This window comes from Callorhinus ursinus, unplaced genomic scaffold, assembly GCF_003265705.2.
Source record: "Callorhinus ursinus isolate GAN/ISIS: 27379988/994484 unplaced genomic scaffold, GSC_fseal_2.0 scaffold11, whole genome shotgun sequence".
Lineage (NCBI taxonomy): Eukaryota > Metazoa > Chordata > Mammalia > Carnivora > Otariidae > Callorhinus > Callorhinus ursinus.
In genome coordinates, this window is record NW_027397073.1 from 20021363 (window position 1) to 20048095 (window position 26733).

Consider the following 26733-nt stretch of genomic DNA (forward strand, 5'->3'; position numbering starts at 1 on the left):
GCATGCGTGGCGCTCTGCGCCTGGGGCAGCGGGGCGAGGGGCGGGGGCCGCGGGGGAAAGAGGGTGCCGCGGGGCGTTTGGTAGCACTCCATGCTGGGAAATGTAGTTTCTCCCTCCTCATCTTTCTGGGGTGGAGGTGGAGAGGGGGGGGTCTCCGGACTGCGTCGGCGTCGCTGCCCCGCACGCCCTCCCCACCTCCGTCACCGCTCTTTGGGGCCACTCGGCGCTCACGACAGGCTGAGCTTCCCACTGCGGGCTCCCCGGGCGTGTGTGAGGGGATGAGGTGGGGAAGGAGACTCGGGGGCGCTGGCGGCTGCCATGTTGACTTCGGCCTCTCCGCTTTCGGAGCACCCCCTCCCATTATAAGACACCACCTCCAGCCGGGGTTGGAGGGGCAGCTCCCCAGACAACATCCTTCCCTCTCTCCCCAGTGCCTTCCACATCGCATCCCTGCGCCCGGGCCTTCTTGGTCTGGCTGCCAGCCCCTCACTCTCAGAGCAGATGCGGGATTGGAGGAGGGAGTTTGGCCAGGAATGGATTTAACAAATTCCTTGGGGACCTTGATTCCCAGGGAAGAATGGCAGTGACCCAGCACGGATTTGGGGACCCAGTCAGGCAGCCCAGAGAAAGGGAGATTATACAAACAGATGTACAGACCCACTAACAACATGTGTGACTCTGTCTGCGAGGCTGGGACAGGCTATGAGGTGCGAAGAATCCAGTTTCAACCAAGTGGTGTATCAAAAAAAGATGCCATCTCAATATTGGTTTATGTTTATTTTCCACTGACTCTGGGTGAAGATATCCCTGACCATTACTCCACCTGAATATGTTTCCAGTTCATCCGATGTTACATCACCAGGTAATGCAACTGTAGTCTTGCTCTTTATTCTCTTTTCACCCTCTCTGGCGCACTAAACTTAGCCTTTCCTTTTTTCTTAGCAAATGAAAAAGTCCACAAGCCATAAAATTCAGTTAAGTGGCTCAATTAAACATATTTATTGTGGCAGTAAGTGCTAGGGATTTGAAAATGAGTGGAAGTCCCTGCAGGAATTTATACTCTAGTGCTATGTTCCAGTAATTGGTGCCTTTTCTAGATCACTCAATATCAAGCATGTTGCTGATTGGAAATAAAGAACTGAGTTATATGTGCTGGGACAAGCACAGGTCAGGGACTAGCCAAGAATTGTTGATGGCATGAGCTAAAAAAGTTAGACATCTTTATTTACATTCCACCTGAATGTTTTTTTAACCTGTCCTTCTCTAAGATAATTTCTTAAAGGTTCTTTTCATAAACACGATTATTAACATTTCTCTTACTGCCTTTTGCTTTCGCATATATAGCAAATGTTTCCTAATGAGGACATAAAGTAAAAACAAAAGACATGGAGAAAATGTAAAGGAAGTGATCAAATATATTGACTTAATTCATGGATCAAAATAATTTTCCTTTGTTCCTTCACAGGTTAAGGGATATGGAGATCTCCACAAGGATTTGGAGAAGAGTCCCAATAATTATTAAAATTCTGGACTAGATCTATTAGGAAAGGAAAGGAAACCAAACGTCTACTAGGAAAAAGGAGTTGTAATGGTTTTTCTAAAGCTTTTCAAATATAGATGTCAACTAGGTGTTATGCCTTGCTGGAGAACTAAACAAGGGAAAGTGGATTTATGATCCAACTTAGAGCTTTAAGCGAGAGCTAATTAAGACATGGTTCTGATAATTAAACTTTAAGAAGTTTTATTGAGGCAGCTCTTTGGAGAGTTTTTTAAAAGGTAGATTTAAATGTCATTTCAAGAAAAGAAACTAATGTTTCTGATCATCAAGAAGGGGTCCCACACTGTTTCAATCACTTTTGCATTTATTAACTCACTTAATCCTTATAATGACCCCATGAGATAGGTATTACCATCCCCAATCTATACATGTAAAAACTGAAGTTCAAAGGTTGAGCAATTTATTCAAAATAATATAGTATGTGGTGAGTGGCAAAGTTAGGATTTGAATCCAGCTGTGTGTTGTCATATTCCTTCCACCATAAAACCACCCTAAATGAAAACTAGATAATGAACCAAAGGACCAATGAGACTCCAGTTTCTTGAACCCATTCAGAACAGAAATAGTATCTTACTCAACTGTTTTTGCCACACCTACTACAGTACCTAATCACTAGTAAAGGGTTCCATAAATATGTTCATATTGAATTGATTTGAACTTGATCCTGTCTCAAGAGGAAACATTTAAACAAAGACACCAATGAAGAGGAATCTGTCATTCATATTTGGGAAGAATGTTACAAGCAGAGGGAAAAGCAAGTACAAAGATCCTGAGGTAGGAAGATGCTTGGTTGTATTTGAGGAACAGCCAAGTCAATATGATTGGAGCTGAGGTGGAAGAGAAGACAGGTAGGAGTTGCCTTTGGAGAGGAAGCCAAATGTCAGATCATTTAGTCCCATTGCCCTCACTTTAAAAAGACTAATTCCCAAAAACACATGATTAACAGATTATGATGCTTTACAAGAGAAAGGAAGCATGATTAAGCTGTTGGAAATATTAATGATTTATTGAATAACTATTACATGCCAGGCAATGGGCGAGGACATTTAAATGCATTATCTCATTTCATGCTCACATTAATTCTACAGAGTTAGTTATTATCCCAGAAAATGGAAAAATGGAAATATTAATAATGTGGTTCACAACTAGTGGCAGAGACAGGATTTGACCCAGGTCTCTTTGAGTCCAAAGCCTACTCTTTGTACTATACCACATTTTCTCATTTGAATGATTATGAAGAAGGAAGAAGGAATTCATGCATTCATACACTTAGCAATTATTAAGTAAAAACTTAACAAAAAATAAGTAGCTATTGTTCATTATTATGTAACAGATACTGTAGAAATAGTATTAAAATGTAATAGAGCATTTAAAAATTGTTTTGTATAGTTATATTTTTACCAGTTGTCTGTTTTTACAACTTTGCAGGTAGAGGGACTATAAGGCACTTGCCCAAGAAACTGCTCAAGAAGTTTTAGAATACAGTCAAGACACATCAGGCTGGAAAGTGGTTTAGACTTCAGTAAGAAAATAAGTTAAATATGTTTCAAGAGTTTATTTTTTAATGAGAAGTGATTCAAAAAGACTTCCAAAAATATTTTTTATGACCAAAAAATATATTTTTACTTCTTGTTTGTTTGTATTTTTTTTTTCTGTATTTGACAGCTAATTTATTTCTGGATTTTTATTCCCCTTTGAGAAAAAGATAACTGTTTCCAGCAAGGCTTCTAAAAAACTCCATATCCTTTTGATAGTTGTTTTGAATTCAGTGGCATTGATGTATCTAGAATTCAGTGCTGGTTCATTAGCTATAACATTGCTTGTTAGTGATCAGGAAATAGAAATTAATTATAAAGTCACTGGGTTGAAATGTGATATTAATAAATTAGAGCAGTTATGTACCACCTAATCATTTTCAAACTTGACGACAATCAGGAAAAAAAGTCAAGTGAATAATTCATTAAGATAGGAAATTTCTACCTCAAGAAATAATTACTATAAAAGCAGATTGGTATTTTCTTGATCACAGTAGTGTTTTGTAGCCTTTCAAACATTTCACCTTTCCATTAAATGAACCACTAAAAAATAAAGTTTATTTCCCCAATTTACTTCTCTTGCTGATATATGTAATGTTTTCTGAAAGCTGCTTTTGAGGATACTTTTGAGGATCCCGTTATTTCAAATATAACTACACTGAGAGAAATTGTGCTGACATTTTTAATCTTATTCTTAAGAGTTGTTCATTCATTGCTCATGATATCACATTAATGCAAATAGATCATTGTATGTTATCAAAATCACTTTTTTCCTTGTTTTTATCTTTTAGCCTATAGGAGGGGTTAACATAAGCTGTTTATTGATCACAAGTTGTGCTTAAGACCCCCAAACTAGTAAACTTTTTACCCGTTACAGTTAGATCTGTGCATGGCTTACAGACTGTTTTCACAATTCAGCAGTTTTATGATTTTGTCCTGCACTTAGCCAAGGACAGCTAGCTTGGAAGTTCTGTAACCAATCACTCTTCAGAGGGAACAGTCGTGGGCATACAGACATTCTTCCAGAACAGCAGCAGAGAGTATGATTTTATTTTAAGGTGGTCAGAATATATTATGTGTCAGAGGTTATATTTCAGTTTCTTAAGCCAGTAAGACTTCAGCTCTTTGTTGACGTTTTCAGTTTGGAAAATGCTTGTAAGTCACCAACCCATATCTTGCATTGAATGCTTCTGTGAGGGGCAGCCTAGTACATCCAATATGATTGTTCTGAGTAGGGGCAACCTAGTACATCTAGTATGATTATTCCTGAATAAGAGCAGTATGGCACATCCAGTATAATTATGAGTGGGCAGTCTTTCACATTAACTCTGATTATTCCATAGTAGTGGCAGCCTGATACATGCAATCAGAATGCTCTGAGTAGGGACATCCTAGTGTATACACTCTGTTCTGCATAGAGCCTAGTACATCTAATCTGATTGCTCAGAGTAGGCGCAACCTAGTATAACACCCTTGTGATTGATTTAATTAGAGGCAGCCCAGTACATCCTCCTGATTGCTCTGTATGGGGCAACCTAGGACATACAATCTGGTAACTTCTAATAGGGGCATCTTAGTACATCCATTCTGATTGCTCTGAGTAGGTGCAATTCGTCCATCCCTTCTTACTGCTCCTGAGAACGGGAAGCCTTGTACATAAACTCTTATTGCTCTGAGACTGGGCAGCCTAGAACATACAATCTAATTACTTCTGATGGGAGCAGCCTAGTACATGCACTCTGATTTCTCTGGGTAGGAGCAGCCTAGTATACCTCTTTTGTTTGCTCTGAGTAGGGGCAGCCAAGTACATCCCCTCTTCTGTAGGTAGGAGCAGTCTAGTACATGCACTCTGATTGCTCTGAATAGGGGCAGCCTATACATCCACTCTGATTGCTCTGAGTAGGGGTATCCTAGTACATCCATTCTAATTACTCTAATAGGGGCGGCCTAGTGCATCTGCTCTGATGGCTCTGAGTAAAAGCATCCTCATACCTCCATTCTAATATCTTGAATAGATACAACATAAGATATCCACTCTATTTGCTCTGAGCCAGGGCAGTCTACTGCATATACACAGCCTTCCACACCCGAACCCCCCTGCCAGAGATGAGTGTGATCTTATGTTGTTCATCTAACTGTATCTCTCCCTACTTCTGGCTGGTCTTCTTGTGCTTTTGCATTAGTTCCATGTAATTCTTCTAATTGTTCACCAACAAAGTATTTTTTTTTCAAAAATTTCTCCACATTTTGTTCCAAATGAAATCTATTTTCTCAGCCACAGCTGAGATGCTGCCAGCTCATTTTGTCTTGCCTTTGCCCCTGAGCAGAACCTATGCACTATTAATGGAGCTGAGTGACACCTCCATCCATGAGGAGGAAGGGGATGTGAGGGTGGCATTGGGGAGAAATGGTACCGTGACTTCAGCTTGCCCCTCTTGTAGGGGGAGGGGAAATAAGCCCCAGTATATACTGCATTGGACAGAGTTCTCACCCTTTCAGTAAACTCTGGGTGGGGAAAATGAAGCCCCAGTCTTCTCAGCAGTGCCTGCTGGGCATAGAGTATGTAGCATGAGCTGGGGGGTGCAAGAATGAGAGATGTCAGTGTCCCGCCCCTCCTAGGATGAAACCATAGCCCAGACTGGGAGTTAGTGGGGAGAGGGAGGTCCTCTTTGGCTTTCAGGGGTGAGGAGGTGTTGCCTAGAAGTTGATAGTGGCTCATTTGGTACAGACTCTTACTTTTCTTACCTAGATTTAGTAGGCTTTCTTGAATGAATGTTTCTCCATTTCCTGAATGTCCTTAGGTCATTTTCTAGAGAATTTAAATTGTTGTTTCTTAAAGTCATTTCATCAGTTATTTCACTATGGAGGAGGGTTTACTAAAATCCTCACACAGCTACTCTGGAAGTCCCACCCCCAACTCTAATATCACATAGGATATGACAAAAATATGATCACTAAAAGCCTGTCTATTTCATCATCTTACAGATGCTTCCCCAAATTTGCAATTCTAGTGTGCCAAAATAGGCACTTTACATTATTTTTCTCCCCCCCTCATCCTTCTGGTTACTCTTTTGGCATTCATTCACAAAAATCATAAAAGGCTATAAAGTGATTTGGAGACATTAAAATTAGTATGTTGATACAAATCCACACATACTAAAAGGTTTCCATTGCCGCCTCATAGCTTCATGAAATGTATGGTCTGTAAAAAGTGTAACAATGTATTCCGATCTAGCAGTTATTCCATATACCAGCTACAGTTTGTCAGAAACTGTAAAAGACAAGAGAAAATAGTTAAAATATTTTGAATTTGACCTGAGATCATTTCATGTATAATGAGAAAAAAGCTTCATTATAGATCATAGTAAAGTATCTGATGAACTGTTCATCTTAACGATCAATAGATACAAGAATATAGTTCTTAGATTCAAGTGTGACAAAATTGGTATCTCTGGAGAGCCTTGAACACAGTAGATACTAAATTGCTCATTGAGTGATAGGCTCAAGTACTCAAGACACACAAATGTTTTGTGTTTTCAGAGAGGCTTAATATTTACATATTTTTAAAAGCCACTAATATACCTCCAATTAGTGAATTAAGATAAGGTAATTTTTGACTAGTAGCCTACCCTCTGCCCAAGACACCACTTTATCTATGTTTTATAATCTTCCAAAAAGCAAAATAAATAATTTCTGCCTTGTAGTCATATAATACCTGTAACTTATACTTTTCTCACCTTTACAAATGACTGAAAAATAAACAAATCAGCCACTGAGTAGACAGCCTAAACCAGGGGTAGAGAGTAAGTAAATATTTTAGGCTTTGCAGCTGCTACGGTCTCTGTTACAACTACTTAGCTCAGCCATTATAGCATAGAAACACAATACATAAATAGACAAATTTTTGTGCCATTATAGCACAAGGGCACTAACATTAGTAGACAGACAATACATTAATGAATAAGTATGGCTGTGTTTCAGTAAAACTAATGACAAAAACAGGAAGTAGGCTAGACTTGACCTATAGACCATAGGTTGCCAAACCCTGTCCTAAATAGTAGATAGGGAAAAATCACAAATCCTCAAATGTTGATAAACTTATATGTATATTAGGGACCTTTCCCTAAATCACATGAGATAGTCAACATTTTCTTATAAAATAGGCTTTGTGTCAGATTACCGCAGGCGAGGCTAAGCTATGATGTTAGGTGTATTAAATGCATTTTCAATTTAAGATACTCTCAACTTATGATGGTTTATCTCAGTGTAACCTCATCATAAATCAAGGAAGATCTGTATATATTAGTTAGAAATACAAAAAGGTTTTATCCATGGGACTCCTGGGTGGCTCAGACAGTTAAGCGTCTGCCTTCAGCTCAGGTCATGATCCCAGAGTTCTGGGATCGAGCCCCACATAGGGCTTCCTGCTGAGGGAGCCTGCTTCTCCCTCTCCCTCTGCCTGCCACTCCCCCTGATTGTACTCTCTCTTTCTCTCTGGCAAAATAAATAAAATCTTTAAAAAAAAATGTTTTATCCTCAAAGTTTATAGTATAATTAAAGAGAGAGAACAGATTAATAAAAAAAAAAATCCATGGTAGTAGATACAAATCTCTTCACAGTTTTGTACTTAAATTTTAACTGTGTTATATCTGACTTCTTTTTCATAGGACCTGATAATTATTCAGGTTGTTTTCTCACTATCTTATTCAGAGCTTAATAATAAACTCTTAAAAACTTTGTAGATCTGAAGGAAGGAAACATTACATAGTAAGGAAATTTGAAGATATCTCATAAAGAAAATTAAGGACTAACTGAGCTTTTAAAGAGAAATTAACATACAAAGAAATAGTCTAATGAATTCCTTATTTGCCAAATCATAAAAACAAAGTTTTAGAGGAAGAACCATTCATAAATATGACAATTATTTAGACTAATAACAGTATTTGGTTTTTATCTCACTTCCCCTAGGACTTTTAACTTTTTAGAGTTTTTTTTTTTTTTAATTTTGATTTTACTTAAACCTATCCCCTCAGTTTGGAAAGAATCATTAACAGGGAGAAGAGTACAGCCAATACTATTCAGACTTCATTTTTATTCAACAACCTTCTGCTAAATAGTGAGTTTTAATCCAGTTTACTCATCTTGTCTTAATTCCATTGATGGATAACCACATCTAATTTAAGTGATGGACAAACACAAAGGTTAGTTACTTGCCCAAATCCTGACATGTTAAAAATAAATGAAATTCAGAGCGCCTGGGTGGCTCAGATGGTTGAGCGTCTGTCTTCGACTCAGGTCATGATCCCAGGGTCCTGGGGTCAAGTCCTGCATCAGGCTTCCTGCTCAGTGCGGAGCCTGCTTCTCCCTCTCCCTCTGCCATTCCCTCTGCGTGTGCTCTTCTGTCTATCTCTCTGTCAAATAAATAAATAAAATCTTTAAAAAAATAAAAAAGAGGGGCGCCTGGGTGGCTCAGTTGGTTAAGCATCTGCCTTCGGCTCAGGTCATGATCCCAGGGTCCTGGGATCGAGCCCCACGTCGGGCTCCCTGCCCGGCGGGAAGCCTGCTTCTCCCTCTCCCACTCCCCCTGCTTGTGTTCCCTCTCTCGCTGTATCTCTCTCTCTGTCTCTGTCAATTAAATAAATAAATAAAATCTTTAAAAAAAATTAAAAAATAAATAAATAAAATAAAAAATAAATGAAATTCAAAAGTCACTGTCTGTGAATAAGGTTCAATTATAACACAGACATCCTCATTCATTATGTATTGTCTGTGGCTACTTTACTGCTACCCTAGCAAAGTTGAAGAGTTGCAACATAGATCATGTGGCCTGCAAAGCCTGAATTATTTACCATCTGGCCTGAAAAATTTGCTGACCACTGCTTTAGACACATTACATCCTTAAATTAAGAATTGGGTCTAGAAGATACTGAATGTGTGGGGCGCCTGGGTGGCTCAGTTGGTTAAGCGTCTATCTTTGGCTCAAGTCATGATCCCAGGGTCCTGGGATCGAGCCCCGCCGGGCTGCCTGCTCAGCGGGAAGCCTGCTTCTCCCTCTCCCACTCCCCCTGCTTGTGTTCCCTCTCGCTGTGTCTCTCTCTGTCAAATAAATAAATAAAATCTTAAAAAAAAAAAAAGATACTGAATGTGTAACCACACAAACGTCTCATCAATTACATTTGGCTTATGATAAATATGGCAGGTAAATATTTATGAAAAAGATTTTAGAAAAATCCTAAAGGAAAGTAGCCCCCTCTAAAAAGACAACTATAGAACAGTATAAACAAGATTTGTAGAAAAATACATTTTGAAATAACTTATGTTAGTTATGCCAGTGCTTATTTAAATAAACCTGGCTACTTCCAATTGAATATTAGTGTTTTGAATTGCTGATATTACTTTCAAGTGTTCTTTCCTGTTATTTGCTAAATTAACCTACTTTATGCTATGATAGCATTATATTTTGAGCTTAGATGAAACTTGTTAAATTTTGATTTTCTCTGTTTTGTTAACTGCAGATATCGTGTTGAAGGAATAATTCCAGAATCAACAACTAAACTGATTTCCTCTACAAACCTGGAAACAGAGTTGCATGGGATAAATCATTGAAAGTGTATAATATGGGGCGCCTGGTGGCTCAGTTGGTTAAGCGACTGCCTGCGGCTCAGGTCATGATCCTGGAGTCCCGGGATCGAGTCCCACATTGGGCTCCCTGCTCAGCAGGGAGTCTGCTTCTCCCTCTGACGCTCTTCCCTCTCGTGCTCTCTACCTCTCATTCTCTCTCTCTCAAATAAATAAATAAAATCTTAAAAAAAAAAAAAGAAAGTGTATAATATGGTACACAAGATTGATTCAGTAATTTGCTGTATGATAGTGGACTTTTACTGTATCAATATATTTTTAGTTTTATTAGTGATTTAAGTATATTAAACCTGTGTGATGTAGACAAGATGATATAGATACTTCATATTTTATAGGCTAGAATTGAAATCTTCATAAAAGTCTTAAAACTTCCCTCATTATTAGTGAAAAGTTTAATTCCGATTAGCTTGATTCTGTTGTAAAGACTTAGCACATTCTGAATCTAGCTAACTCTTGCAAATGTGTGTCTTTGGTCTTGAGGGGTTTGAACTTTATTCACCTCCTCCATTAGGTGGAAAAAAAGATTAAGCATGCCTTGTTGCTAGGAAGTCAGTAGATTTATCTTAGTTATAATACATTAGATAACAGGAATAATGCAGACATACTGTAGGGACTTAAGAGCAAACAGCATGTAACTTTTTTTAAGAGTAAGGATACAGTATGGAATCACATTATATAGATGGTTGTAGTTTTAGACTTGCTTTCAAATATATTATCTCAAATAAATAGATGAAGAGGAAGTATAAAAACAGAGAAAAGGAAAATACAATTAGAGTAGAAAGTTTAAGAAGTCATAGAGGTGAGAGAAAAGACCGAATTTAAGAGAGAATCAGGGCAGCACACTATAGACCTCTTATTTATTAGGACTGCTATACTTTGGGGCACCTGGGTGACTCAGTTGGTTAAGCGACTGCCTTCAGCTCAGGTCCATGATCCTGGAGTCCCGGGATCGAGTCCCACATCGGGCTCCCTGCTCGGCGGGGAGTCTGCCTCTCCCTCTGACCTCCTTCCCTCTCATGCTCTCTCTCTACCATTCTCTCTCTCTCTCAATAAATAAATAAAAAATCTTTAAAAAAATAAGCTGTTTTGAAAAATTGAGTCATAAAGCAAATTTTTATGATTTTCACAAACAATTGCTTTTGCAAAATTCCAGGTCTTTGGTCCTTTGTGTCTCCAAGCCACATTCCACACATCAAAACAAATGTCCCACATATCTGCCATCACCTTATCATTTACTTAGAATTCTGTAGGTTACCTTTGCCTCCTTTTATTAAATTGAATTTAAAGCTTGGGAGTGGGGAGAGGTTGTAGAAAAGCCCAGGAAAGTAAATGTTTCATTTTGTAGAAAGGTTCTGAAGTTCCTATCCACAAAAAACACCTTTCCATTACCCTCTTGGGATTTAAACATTCAGTTTGAGAAACAGTCCATCAGAAATGAAAATTCAAACATTGGACTGTTTCTTTCATGACTGATTATACAGTTCCATTCATACATCATATATTTCTGCTATTACTGCAAGTCAACTGTAATAATGGAAAGAATACTATATTTGGCATCAAAAAAACCTAGCAACAGATTCAGAGCAATTATGTGATTTGCCCAGGGACACCACAGCCAATATGTGGTAGAACCATGACTTAACACTTGATCTCCTAATTCCAAATTCTGTGCCCTTTCCAATATACTACATATCTCTGAGTAGCATTACACTGTAAGAATATTTTACCTTCCTATGAATGTTCATAGTATGCATCTCCAGGGATGTGTTTTAACTGATTCATTCACCCCCATTAATGAGGGAGGGATTCAAACACATGACATCCCACACTAGACAAATGAGATCAACAGCAGTTCATTAATCCTTAGTCACAGCCTGGGAGAGGAGGACTATTCCAACTTTGTTAAATTGGCATTTGTTAAATGGAGCACAGGGTGCCAGATGGCGAGCCACATTTCAACAAAAGACCACAAGAGAAATTGAAATAGAGAAGTTTATTACTCACAAGTCCTGGAAAAAGTACACGGCACACCTCCAGGAGCCACATGGGGAGGTCAAGACAGGGTGCAGGCAGAGAGGCAGGACCTGAGGCACCAGGGTGCTAAACCAATGTATTTTTCAGAATATATTACCTAGCCAGTGTGAACCGGTAGAAATAGTACTGTCCTGGGAATCAGGAACATGGGTTCTAGTTCTGTACTTATCTCTAGTTTGCATGTGATTTAATCTCTTAGGCTTCAATGTCTTCAACTAAAAATTCAGAGTAGGGGCACCTGGGTGGCTCAGTCATTAAGCTTCTGCCTTCGGCTCAGGTCATGATCCCAGGGTCCTGGGATCGAGCCCCGCATCGGGCTCCCTGCTCAGCGGGAAGCCTGCTTCTCCCTCTCCCACTCCCCCTGCTTGTGTTCCCTCTCTCCCTGTGTCTCTGTCAAATGAATAAATCTTTAAAAAATAATAAAAAAATAAAATAAAAATTCAAAGAATAGATGACAACACGATTCCATTCTGAATTTTCTACACTTACATTAATTCCTTACCAGATATATGATTTACAAATTACTTTCTCCCATTCTGTACATTGCCTTTTCATTTTATTTATGGTTTCCTTTGCTGTGCAGAGCTTTTTAGTTTGATGTAGTCCCATTGGCTTAATTTTGCTTTTGTTACCTTGCACTTATAGATCTAATGATCCTTTAACACTGAAAATGCAAGATGATAACTTCTTATAACTTCAAAGCCCTGCTTTTTCCACATAGTAGCTAACCTTATGCAGTGAAATTCTTTGGGAAATGATACAAAGAATAGATATCAAATAACTGTTGCAATCTTTATGGTTTGATTTGTTCCAGGACACATTCATATGTCATACCATTACACCAAGTTTTGCCATGGGCTCAATTTCCCCCCCGAGACTTTATCGACTTAGTGTACCTCGAGCACTACCAAGGGAATATGGATATTATCAGTTGTAAGTTGAAACATTTTGCCCACATTTTGGAATTAGTATAAGACATTAATAAATGTGTTTTCCTTTAACCCACAGTTTGGAAGTTACTGTGTTTTCAATTAATTTTTATTTTTTTATTTACTTAGTGAGACTGATAAACATATGTATAATATAGACAAAGAATCCTGACATTTTACCCAACACTGGAGGTGCCATTTACATCAGTCAATAATTATGGCATCTCTTGCTTGGGCTTTTTGCAGCTTATACCAAGTAGCCCTGGGTATAGACAGATACTTGCAAAAACCTCACAGCATATATTTTAAAACTACTAAGACACAATCTTTGGATATATAATGTTATATTTGAATCGTGTAGAATGGGCATATTCTGGAACTGATAAAATTCTGTAAGAAATTTCCATTAGATTAGTCTTTATATAAATGTGCTTATATTTCTTTTAGAAATTGAAGGTTTTGATATATCCTTAGCCCTCCCAAAAATGTATCACTATGTAAAATGCAAATGTATAATTATTTCCTAACTTGCTTTATTCACTTAAAACATACCATTTCATACCACAAAGATCTTTGGACTCAGATAAATGTAGTAACTCCTAGTGAAGGGACTTTGGTAGGACAGTGGCCTAGAGCCCTGTTTTTCTCCAGATTTCAATTTAATCTCACCATTCCTATCTGAATAGCCTTCTCTACCGTAAACTTCTTGGGGATAGGACAATTAAGTGCTGTTAATTATTATTTTCCAACAAGGTTTCATTTGCTCTGCTCTGTCTGTAGGACTCAAGTTTCAGAGTCCAGACTGCGTCATCATTCTGCTAACAGCACTCACTTAAACACAGTTCTGTTGCAGCATGCCACCAAGGCCTGAGATTCAGTGCTTCTCTGTAGGCGTCTCTTACAGTTTCATACAGTTGTCTCCTTCTTAAATGAGAGTACATAAAATTTTATTCACCGTCTATAGCACAAAATACTGCATGTCTGAATTATAGGTCTGTTATTTTCTGTATTTTGAAGCAGACCACTTCAATCTCATTTTTAGTGGTCAGAGGGAAGGTAAAAAAGAATTATCGAAGTTAAAATAAACAAATAGTAGTAGTACTCAATCACCCAGTGATCAATACTAAATCTGCTTTAAGCAGTTTTCTTTAAATGAATTTTTGATGAATACTGAGTTTTCTTCTTAATGTTCCCTTTGTTGTTTAACTTACTACACAGCTTGCTTTGAGCTAAATATTTTGTGTGCATTATTTCACCAATGAGGAAACTAAAGTTCACAGAAATTAAGTTACATAGCTAATATGCACCTGAACCAGAATTAAAACTCAAGTCTTCTGAGTTTCCAAAATCTGTGCTATCATACCATATGCCTCACAAAAGACCCATACCTGTTTGTGGAATATAACAACAACAAAAAATTTTAAAGAAAGACAAGGATAATCTCCATATTTTAAACAGAGAAAAAATGTCTTAAAATCACCTCTGGCAGTACCTCTATGCCAACACATTAGGCTCTGTTGCACAGAAAAAACAAATATATTTAAAAAAATATTTTTAGAGTCTATATAATTATCATAAACAATCATAATCAAATCACCTCCCTTTTACATTCACATACAATATAGTTATGCTGCATAATTCCTAAAACAAACTCTACTGATTTGTAATTATACTTTGAATTAGGTACAGTGAATTGGCAGAAAAGAGCATTTTTTTTTTTTAAGATTTATTTATTTATGTTACAGAGAGAGGGCAGGGGGAGGGGAGAGAAAATCCCAAGCTGCCTCCACGCTGGACATGGAGCCCGACCCAGGGCTCGATCCCAGGACCTGAGATCACGACCTGAGCTGGATGCTTAACCAACTAGGCCACCAGGTGCTCTGGCAGAAAAGAGCATTTAAACTATCTTTATTGGGGTGCCTGGGTGGCTCAGTCGTTAAGCATCTGCCTTCAGCTCAGGTCAGGATCCCAGGATCCTGGGATCGAGCCCCACGTCGGGCTCGCTGCTCCTCGGGAAGCCTGCTTCTCCGTCTCCCGCTCTCCCCGCTTGTGTTCTCTCTCGTGCTATGTCTCTCTGTGTCAAATAAATAAAATCTTTAAAAAAAAAACTATCTTTATTGATAGACAAAATAACCATGTCAAATATTTTATTTAGAAAATGATGAACATGTTGGGTGCCTGGGTGGCTCAGTTGGTTGAGCGGCTGCCTTCGGCTCAGGTCATGATCCTGAAGTCCAAGGATCGAGTCCCGCATCGGGCTCCCTGCTCAGCGGGGAGTCTGCTTCTCCCTCTGACCCTCTCCCCTCTCATGCTCTCTATCTCATTCTCTCTCTCAAATAAATAAAATCTTAAAAAAAAGAAACCTTTAAAAAAAATGATGAACATGTTGTATGTAAATGTTGAATCACATATATTGTACACCTGAAACTAATAATCCACTGTATGTTAACTAACTGGAATTCAAATAAAAACTTAAAAAATAAGTAGATTAAAAAGGATCTAATCTCTAAGAAATAATAAATAATGATTAACCAAAAAAAATCTTATAAACCCACTATCCTAATGAAATAGTCTTTTCCTTTGTGATTTCTTCTTTTGCTCGAAATCTCAGAAAGTAATTAAATGATACTTTTAATACTTTTTCTTGTATGTAAAGGGTAACAGCATCTTTAGAGATAATAGCATGAGAAAATTTGAGAGGAATTTTCAAATTTTCAAATTTTCAAAATTTGTGGCTATATATGTTCTCCTCTGCAAGAGTAAGTGTTACTTGCATTTGTTTATTTTATTTTAACAAGTTTTTTAGTTCAATTTGTCATTTCTACTAAAGGGTTCCTAACTCACTGGTAGGAGTGTGTGCTAGCGTACTGTTAGGGGAAAAAAATTGCCCCTAACCTAAATGCAATTTAAAAAATTTTATAAGTATTTTCATCATCAGAATGGACAATTCCCTAAAAAGTATGATTTGAGGTCTCTGGGACTAGTCACACATACACATTCCCTCTATCCCCTCATCCCCAGTGAATCTTAACCTGATGATTTCTATTTCTCCATTTGAGTTACTTCTGTGAATTATTAAGGACTTTTTGTAAATTAAAAATACATTTCCCTAGAATTATAATACGCTCACATTTATCAGCAATGAATGCTTTACCTTAAATGAATTCTTTCCAGCGGACTACCTACAAATACCTGCAGAATGAGACCTACAATAGGTACATTTGGAAAGAGCTAGAGAAATCAGAGTAGTCACTGCCTATAAGTAACCAGCCTAGGGATAAATGGTAACATAAAATACACATATTTTGTAAGTGTATGTACATTAATTCAATGTATATCATTTCACAAATTCTTTAAGTTTTAGTTTTTGCTAAATGATATTATACAAGTAAAAGATATTGGCACATAAAAACATGTAAAATTTTATATTGGCCAGATAAAAACCTCTCAATCAGAGGAGGAAAAAAAAAACGTGAAGAAAGTCAAAATAAAATTACATTTTAGACTGTATTCCTTAATGTTTTCTCTACTGAATTAGAGAACTGAAATTCACAATTACGTACATTAATGGACAGGATCATTGGTGCAGATGGTAACAATGGTGGTCTTTCCACCCACCTGTCAATTTTGAATCTATGGTCAAGACTTTATTCTCCACAGCAGGAGGAATCAAAACAAGGGAAGGATTACTGCTTCAGATCAGTTGGATAAATCAGTGGTTGGCAGGGACTGTAGTTGGGAAGCCACACATTCTGATGTGTGTTTCACAGGCTAAGTCTCCTTCCTGCATCTTGTCAACTTTCCCTTTCCACTGCAAAAAACATGGGACAAAAGCTCTGATCTAGACATCCCATCTAGGGTGGGAACTCTGCTTAGCATCCTGTTAGAGGAAAAGATACAGTCTCATCCATAGTCTCAGAGAAAGGTACTGACAAAAAAGTGACTCTTTTGTATCTTCTCTTTCCATGCAGCACAACATTTTTGGGCAGCCAACATTTGTAAACAAGTCATATAGTAAACTTATAAAATTTATTATCAGTAGTAAAGGTACTGTTTAGTAAATACTGGAAAGATCTTCTGAAGCATTTAAAGCCCTAGCAAACTTTAAGACCTTTTCAAAAGCTAGTGAATATTCTCAATCTAGCTGCCTGAGGCACTGTGAAAATAGTCTAAACTCCATAGACAAGAGTATAAGAAAATGGACACAGGGTTTGTTGGAAGAGTGGTCTTCATACCCCCCAAAAGAATTTTGTAAAACTGTACTTTGCCTTGCACATTTTTAAATTAATATTAAAATTTTTCATAGGATTAAGAGGGTGCAATTTTCAGCACTCTAAATATTGACACTCTAAAAAAAGTGTTATATCATTCTTGTAAACATATCCAATAAACTCTGAATACCATAATAACTGGAAACCTACCATAACTATCAATTTCAAAATACATACAACCTCTAACAGTCAGAAATTTACATCATTGATTTTCTCCTTGCTCCCACGTTCTTACTTTTTCCCCCATATAATTTAGTCCTAATAGAATATATTTTATGGTTTGAATTCTTTTATTCTTTTATTAATCACCCTGTCATTCTTCTTTGAAAAATTAAGTGTTTAATTTTAAAACTCCATTTTATTTCCTGTGACCTTAAGTATCTAAATGTTACAAAATATATGTGTGTACTAGATTAAATTATTATTACATGATCAAAATAAAAAATATATTACCAAATGTTACATAACTACTAAATATAAAAGCAAACTTAATGAAAACACACCTTTTATTATTAGCAAAACTTAAATAGCACTTACTTTGTGCCAGGAACTTTATAAACAATTTACATATATTGATTCATTTGGTCCTCCCAATAACCTCGTGAAGTAGGTACTACTATCTCCATTTTGCAGAAAGAAAATGGAAGTCCAGAGAGATTAATTTTCTCGAGGTTAAACATAGGTAATAGCAAAGCTCAGCTTCAAACCAGTGCAAACTGGTTCCAGAGTCCATGCTTCTAACAATTACAACTCATTTAACTGTGTATTGATAATACTAATAAAATGAGATAGCACTTACTATTGTCTACTCTACTTTGCATTTTTATGAATGTAAGCACTGAGAAAATGTTTGCATAAATAAATGGGTTAAAATGAAAAGAGTGTAATTCCAGGACTTTCATTAAATGCCTTGAATTCTTTTGTGTTATGTACCATAAATTACATAGTGACCTATAATCAAAAACTATTTTTAATGACCTATCAGCTGACAACTAAGTTAGATCCTTAAATTCTATTGAAAGCAAAGAATTGACGACATAATTTGGTAAGGATTTATTACCCAATCACTAGTCATTCACTTTCTGTCATTCACTTTTTTATATGCCAGAGTACCACTTTTTTATATGCCAGTATGCTAAAGTACCATAGTATTCAGGGAAGATGACAGTACCTTTGTTCTGTAAAGCAACAGAAGGATGATATGAACAGGCTAGTGGAAAAGGAGAAGCCTACATTTCCATCAGAGATGGACTCAGATCAGTCTAGGGAAAAGGTACATATGGAAGTTAGAGATTTGTAAATTTATTCCTTTAAATGTTATTCATTCTCTCATACCCTTTGGAAAGTCTTCACATACTCCAGTTTGAAGATTACTGGGTTAGAATATAAAATACTACAGTCCTCCTAATGTCATTTGGAAAGAATATTTCAAAATATTAAATGCACAAAACCTTTGACCTAGAAATTCCATGTATTTGTAGAAGTGCAAATGGATACATTACAAAGATGTTTTATTGCAGCTTTATTTATAGTAGCAAAAACTGAGGGAAAAACCCAAATGATAATCAATAAAGGATTGATTACATAGAGAATGAAATACTATAATTATAATACAGTCATGAAAAACAAGCAGATACGTATGTATCAACAGAAAGAAGTGCATGATATTCTTCTACGAGGGAAAAGAAAGCTAGTTGCAGAAAAAGGTTATCTTGTTTTTTAAAAAACGTGTGGGGTAGGTATACATATATGTATGCTATCTTTGTATATACATAGACAATAGTCTGAAAAGATACAGACGAAAGTATAAATAGTGATTAGCTCTGGGGAACAGGATAATTATGAAAATTCTGTATTGTTTAAATTTTTATAAGCATACATTACTTTTGTAATTTAAAAAAGTTAACAAAATGGCAAAAAGGAAAAGCTGACTGAAGACTGTAACGTATAGTCTGACTACTTAATATTTCTAGGTAAAATGTTTATGAGTGCAAATCACTCTGCCCTTTTTTTGTACCCTTCCTTCCCCCCTTCCTTCAGTAACTGTTTGTCCTATCATCAGCACTTTGGAGGGAATCCATGGTGAATGAGACAAGAATCCTGCTTTCTATAAAGTTATAAATTCAATAGATAAATCTAAAAATCTTTATATTTTTTAACTCTTCCTTTGTTTACAGGAACCCAGCACATTCCAAACTAGTGATGTTTATCCAGACAGAAATGAGAGGAAAATTGTCCCCATCAATAACTGAAGCAACCATGCCTTCCAACTTAGTAAGCTTTGTCCTCAATGCAAAGGATGGAATGCAGCCACTCAGCTCCAGTAGGACGTGGATACCATCATAGCGATCACTCATCATTCCTAAAGGAGTGAGGCCATAGAAGAGCATGTGTGGCAGTTACTGCAGTTTACTTCCAAGTCAGTATGCATAAATACTGTTACACTATTCTAGACTGTATCCTTGTACAAATTACTGAAGGCATTCTGTGGAAGTAAGAACTCATAGTTGTACAAGAGAACAGCATTAAATATAGTTTTTAATCTCATATAAGGATGATGTTAATAACAAATGTTCTTTTTTTAAAGATATTTATTTATTTGAGAGAGAGAAAGAGAAAGAGAGAGCACATGAGAGGGGGGAGGGTCAGAGGGAGAAGCAGACTCCCTGCTGAGTAGGGAGCCCGATGCGGGACTCGATCCCGGGACTCCAGGATCCTGACCTGAGCCGAAGGCAGTCGCTTAACCAACTGAGCCACCCAGGTGCCCAATAACAAATGTTCTTAACGCACTTCTATCTGTTGTTTTTTTTCCCCTAGAAAAGGCTCTGCAAAAGGATCAGTAAGAAAACATACACAGAGGTCAGCACTAATTAAAAATTAAAATATATTTTAAATTGTTCTTTCTTTGCTTACTGCTTAAACTGATCATTTACAAATAAAAAGATCTTATGATCTCATAAAAATTGAGAAGAATTCCAATAGAATGTATGAAGAATGATATCTAAAATTTAAAATTGAATGAATCATGAATCAGTTTCTGGTTCTGGCCAAGATGTAGTAACCCATTCCTCCCAAATCCTTCCTCTTAAAACTAAAAGACTGTGCATATAAGTATATGAAGATTCAAGCATATGTAGAAAGAAGGAGGCAAACTGCCTAGGGACCTTAGGACTTGAGGAATGACAGCAGTCATTGTCAGGGCCTCCTTGTTGCCTTCCATATATTCCAAACAGGAACCTGGAACCACCATCTGGCAGGAACAACAACAAAAGCTTCTTCCTCATAGCTTTAGAAGTAACTATGAACAAAAGGGTGGCCTAATGGAACAAAATCTACAGCAGCCTAAAACTGCTCCCACTCACTCTGGTTTCAGTGGGGCAAAGTAGAGAGGTGATCTTATACTCCACCTTGTTTCCATCCCACAGAAGCAGGTGGTGGTGCTCTGACAGAGTTGAGCAGAAGTAGCACTATGCCTACTCTTCCAGGTGGTATAGGCTGACTAAGTAGGGAGCTGATTTTCCATCTTCCACCCAGCAAAAGCAGGTAGTGGTCCTTTGATATCCCTCCTGGGGTAGTGTCAGTTGGGGTCCTGTGTCCCCCACTTAGCAACAACAAGACTTAGCCAGCTAGTGCAAAGAAGTGTGGGTCACTATTCACTTCACTGCCCTTCCCCGATCCCCAGTGTCACCAAGGCCCAGCAGGATGCTGCACCTCCATGCCCACCCAATGCATTCCAATGGTTTCCCCTCTGTAGTGTGTCGAATGATGGCCTCCAAAAAATATGTCCTTGGCAAATCCCTGGAACCTTGAATGCGAACTTCTTTGGAAAAATGATCTTTTCAGGTATAATTAAGAACCTCAGAACAATATCATCCTGGATTATTTGAGTGGGTCCTAAATCAAACCTAGTCATTAAGTGTTTTTGTAAGAGATGTACAGAAGAGAGACACAGTGGAGGAAGCAGAAGAGTCAAAGATTGGAGCTTTGCAGCCACAAGCCAAGGAACACTTAGAGCCACCAGGAGCTGGAAGAGGCAAGGAGGATTCTCCCCTAAAGCCTTCAGAGTAGGCTGCTGACACTTTGATTTTAGACTTCTGGTCCCAGACTACGAGAGAATAAATTTCTGGGTTTTTTAAGCCACCAAATTTATGGTAATTTGTTACAGTAGCCAATGACTTTATTCAAAATTAAAAATGTATACTCTAGGAAGGACCCTGTGAAGAAAATAAAAAGATAGGCTCCGGCCTGGAACAAAATATTTGCAAGATATTTCTGTCAAGGACTTGTATCTAGAAAATGTAAAGAACTTTGAAAACTCAAACCCAACTCCTTAGATGCTGGTCTCCCTAAAACTCTGCAGATTCTGAGTATTTTTCCTTTTCTAATAAAATTTTCAAAAGACATAATGAAAGATGCAATTATACTGATTTAGAATGCACCTTATTTTATGAATATGCCACTTTTACTATTTTCCAATTTAGACTGTACTTTCAGAATAATGTGAGCCTTTTAGCCACAAACACACAAATCACAAAATTACACATTTTAATACAGCACATTTTTCCAAGGAAGATAAATGATTTTTGAAACTGTTTTCCCCATTACACAAATAGGAAAATAATATATTTAATGAACTTGTATCTTGTTTAAGGTAAAATGTAAATAATACCAAAGAAATAATACTGGGGCGCCTGGGTGGCTCAGTCGTTAAGCGTCTGCCTTCGGCTCAGGTCATGATCCCAGAGTCCTGGGATCGAGCCCCGCATCGGGCTCCCTGCTCCGCGGGAAGCCTGCTTCCCCCTCTCCCACTCCCCCTGCTTGTGTTCCCTCTCTCACTGTCTCTCTCTCTCTGTCAAATAAATAAATAAAATCTTTAAAAAAAAAAAAAGAAAGAATACTAAGTACTGGATCTTTGATTCCTTCTCCTTGTCCTGTTGTTATCCCTATATATTATGGTGTTTTACCATCTTGATTACCACTAAATAGCTAGGAATTTTAGAAGGTACCACCTATAATAACAAAAATTCCATATAAAAGGTTGATGATAACACTGTCATCCAAATAATAGGAAAAATAAAAATAGTTTAGCAATTCTGCACTAATAAGTGTTGGTGAGGATGTGGAGAAAAGGGAAACCTTGTGCACTGTTAGTGGGAATGCCCACTGCTATACGCACTATGGAAAACAGTATGGAGCATCCTCAAAAAATTAAAAATAAAATTATCATACAATCCAGCAACTCCACTTCTAGGTATCTTTCCCAAAGAAAATGAAAACACTAACTTGAAAAGACATATGCACCCCTATGTTTGATTGCAGCATTTATAATAGCCAAGATATGGAAGCAACCTAAATGTCCTTCAAGAGACAAATGGATAAAGAAGATGTGGTATGTAGGGTGCCTGGGTGGCTCAGTTGGTTGAGCGACTGCCTTTGGCTCAGGTCATGATCCTGGAGTCCCGGGATCGAGTCACATCGGGCTCCCTGCTGCGCAGGGAGTCTGCTTCTCCCTCTGACCCTCCCCCCTCTCATGCTCTATCTCATTCTCTCTCTCAAATAAATAAAATATTAAAAAAAAGAAGATGTGGTATGTATATGTACAATGGAATATTACTCAGCCAAAAAAAGGGGGGGCATGAAATCCTGACTTTTGTAACAACATGGATGGACCTAGAGGGTAATATGATAAGTGAAATAAGTCAAAGACAAATGCCATATGATTTCACTTATATGTGGAATCTAAGGGGAAAAAAAACAAATGAACAAACAAAACAGAAACGGATGCATAGATACAGAGAACAAATTGATGCTTGCCAGAGCAGAGGACATGGAGGAATGGACAAAATACGTTAAGGGAATTAAGAGTATGTATAATCTCCCAATTATAAAATAAGACATGGAGATGTAATGTACAGCATAGGGAATATAGTCAATAATATTGTAACAACTTTGTATGGTGACAGGTAGTAACGAGACTTATTGTGGTATTTCATAATGTATATAAATGTCAAATCACTGTTACACATCTGAAACTAACACAATATTATATGTCAATTATTCTTCAATAAAAAAATAATTTTTTGACCAGTTTCTATTATCACCATCATAAAATGAACTGGGATATAAGGATAAATCTGAGGTTTATCCAAAAATATTACAATTTTGTTTTAAGAATTTAGAAGTCAACACTTTAAAGTTTGACAGAGTGCAGGGAAAAATAATTTCTCAGTGTTGTCAGCTACTAGACTAAACCTGCAGACACTATACATATTTGATACTATAAAACACACAAGTTCAAGTGGCAGTCTATAATAATCATTTTAATAAGTTGTTTTAAATTTCATCCTCCATTTAAGGGTTGTTTTGGGATTTAATGGGTCAGAAGAAAGTATGTTTTCACTACCACTTTTTTCCCTAACACTTTCTTTGTATATTTTGTGATGAAGAGGATTCATCAAGTATATTATAAGAAATTATTATGACTACCAATTACCACAATAATAATGTATAATAGACAATCACAAAACCTCAGGGGCATGTAACTATTACCTTTATTTATCTGTTAAGGTCTGTGGGTAATTTAGGCTGGTATCAGCTGGGCTGCCTCACAGGCCCAGCAATTGATTTTAAGTCTTCTGAAAAAGGATGGACAACTGGAAAGCTGGGCTGTGCTTCCTCTCATCCTCCAGCAGCCTAGCCCAGGCATGTTCTAATGATGAAGGCAAAGGGAGGAAGTGGAAACATTGTGTTTTTTCAAGTCTAACATCCCATTGGCAAAGCAAGTCACATGGCCAAACTTGTAATCAATAAGCAAAGAAATTAAATCTGACCTTTTAGTGAAACTGTAGAGTCAGATGGTAACAGAGTATGAATACGAGAGGCGAAGTGAGACCGTTAATGCAACTGTTCTAGGACAGTTCACTCACTCTCTGGCCATAACCACATCCCTTCCACATGCAAAATACATTCACTCATCCCAGGAACCCCGAAGTTCTCATACAATCACAGCATCAGCCCTCAAGCCTAGGATTTCATGATATATGTCAGATCCAGATGCAGCTCCTCTTGATCCAGAGATCTATGAAATAAAATGATAAGATGACAATGCCCATCTGCCTACACACACACACACACACACACACACACACACACACACTATAATAATTAAAAGAGAATAGAATAACCACAATAAATAGTTCGCTGGACAGGGGGAAGAAATGGAAGCATATAGTCGCTGGTTCCTAACAATTCTGATCACCTCCCGGGCCCACCTCTCTGGCAACGGGGAAATGTTTCCTGATTGGAGCCTAATCTCTAATTGCATCCTGGGAGTTGCTCCCTGACTCACTGCTCTCCACAGCTTTTGGTTATACTATCTGAGATGTCATGTCCCTCTTTTCCCAGCCTTGGTAGCAGCTGAGTGACTTTCTCTAGCTGCTTCCTGCCAAAGACAGCCAAGGGCCAAGAGACATCTTTATAGCAGGATCACCTTTTAGTTTAGCCCAAGCAGTTGCTGTTTTTGCTAGTACCACTTTCTTTAAAATTTTTGAGCTTTCTTGTCTGGTTGTGGTCCATCACACACCCAAAAGCCGTACCTATAATTGGTAGCAATATATGCTTCTTTAGATTTTCTTACTGCTACTTTTGGATCTGGCTTCTGTGGGACCACGCCCTTGGCTTTTGTCCACCTGAGAAGATCTACTCAGTACCACCTTAACTCAGAGGTCTTATCAAAATATCTGATGGTCACAATCTTGATTTGATGTTTGATGTGTGCCCATGTCTTACTTTGAGACTTAGCTAGCGGAGCTGGCTGGAAATAAGACAACAGTTTCCTCCCTTTCTCCTTCCTCCTTCGCTCAGCTCTTCTTGTAGGAGTACTTTAGCCTATGCAGCTAAAAACCACCAGGTGGCACTTTCTTCATTTTTCCTGGAGACGTCCTTGCCCAAAGCCAAAAGTTCATTAGATTTTCTGTTTTCTAAGATAGCACAAAGAGCTGTTTTATCAAATGCATCATAACAGCTTCTTAATAAAGCAGTTTCCTCACCATTACTCCAGCCTCAGTGAACAGTTTTCTCACCTTGCTACTGTCCAAAAGCCAACAGCATATACTTCAGGTTTTTGTTGTACAGCTCCCGACCTTCAGTACCAACTTGGGTAGCTGTAATCTATTACTCAAATAATGCCACAACACAAATAACCACATTTTTTAAAAGATTTTATTTATTTATTTGACAGAGACACAGCGAGAGAGGGAACACAAGCAGGGGGAGTGGGAGAGGGAGAAGCAGGCTTCCCACCGAGCAGGGAGCCCAATGCAGGGCTCGATCCCAGGATCCTGGGACCATGACCTGAGCCGAAGGCAGACGCTCAACGACTGAGCCACCCAGGCGCCTGAACATACATTCTTTTTGAATCAACAAAAAAATGTGTGGTTAGGGGCACCTAGATGGCTGAGTCGTTAAGCGTCTGCCTTCGGCTCAGGTCATGATCCTGAGGTCCTGGGATAGAGCCCTGCACCGGGCTCCCTGCTCGGTGGGAAGCCTGCTTCTCCCTCTCCCACTCCCCCTGCTTGTGTTCCTGCTCTCGCTATCTCTATCAAATAAATAAAATCTTTTTAAAAAAAGAATATATGTTCATCATAAAGTTATTGAATAATTGCACCTCTCAATATCCACATTAATTCAATCTTTTAAAATATTTATTATTGAAGTACAGTTGACATATGAGGTTATATAAGTTTCAGGTAATGCAATATAGTGATTCAACAATTCTACACATTACTCAGTGCCCACCATAAGTGTAGTCACCATCTGTCACCTTACATTATTACAATATTATTGACTATATTCCCTATGCTGTACTTTTCTTCTCTGTGACTTATTTTCTAACTGGAAGTTGGTACCTCTTAAGCCCCTTCACCTATTTCACTCATTCCCCAACTCCCTCCCCTCTGGCAACCACCAGTTTGTTCTCTATATCTATGAGTCTGTTTTCTTCGTTTTATTTTTCAGTTTCCACTATAAATGAAATCATATGGTACTAGTCTTTCTCTGCCTGACTCATTTCACTTAGCATAATACCCTCTAGGTCTGTCCATGTTTTCACAAATGGCAAGATTTAGTGCTTTTTTTATGGCTAAGTAATAAACCAGTGTGTATACTGTATACATACACACCCCCATCTTCTAATTATCAATCTCTTTCCCTATTCAATAATTTGAAAATTGTCTTCTATGTAAAATTAGCAGATTTCATACTCATCATTTACTGCAACATTTTACTTTGCAATAACAATTACAAATTTATACTCTGATGGAATTGCAAGAGGAAGCTCACGAGATTTTTTTTGGTTATATCTGGAAAGCTTACTTTATATTTGAAATTCAATACTCAGATGCTAAAAATAAATCTAAATATGACTTATTTTTATGACTAGAATCATTAACATGTTATGATTAGATATGATGGCAACCTATATAATCATACGGTAATTTCATGCACAATTTCAGTAAAGCCACAAATGATGCTAAAGTAGTTGATTATTCAACTGCCCAAAAACCAAATAACTGAATTTGGCCGAATACCAAGACTAAAGCTAAACTTTGGTATCCCTAGTTAAATAATACAGAAACTGGAAGTGTATGGCTCCCCATTCTTTTTACTGCTAGAGTGTTATATCTAAAAAGCTGATGACACTTAATTAGAATACTATAATCTGGCTAAGTCTAAATATTCTATCAACTTCTCAGGTTTTTCTACTTCAA

At 37.6% G+C, this 26733-nt stretch overlaps 1 protein-coding gene across 1 annotated transcript; it reads left to right on the forward strand.

The window, feature by feature from the left end:
- Positions 1–2990: 2990 nt before the first annotated feature.
- STARD6 (StAR related lipid transfer domain containing 6) lies at positions 2991–19380 on the forward strand (the record flags this gene model as incomplete). The annotated part of the gene is given in 11 exon segments (XM_073898168.1): positions 2991–3084; positions 3229–3337; positions 9609–9646; positions 9649–9701; positions 9913–9945; positions 12581–12634; positions 12636–12703; positions 13265–13287; positions 15394–15454; positions 19144–19272; positions 19274–19380. Coding segments are annotated over 11 exon segments (729 nt in total), but the record flags the coding sequence as incomplete, so codon positions are not given.
- Between the last annotated feature and the right edge of the window lie 7353 nt (positions 19381–26733).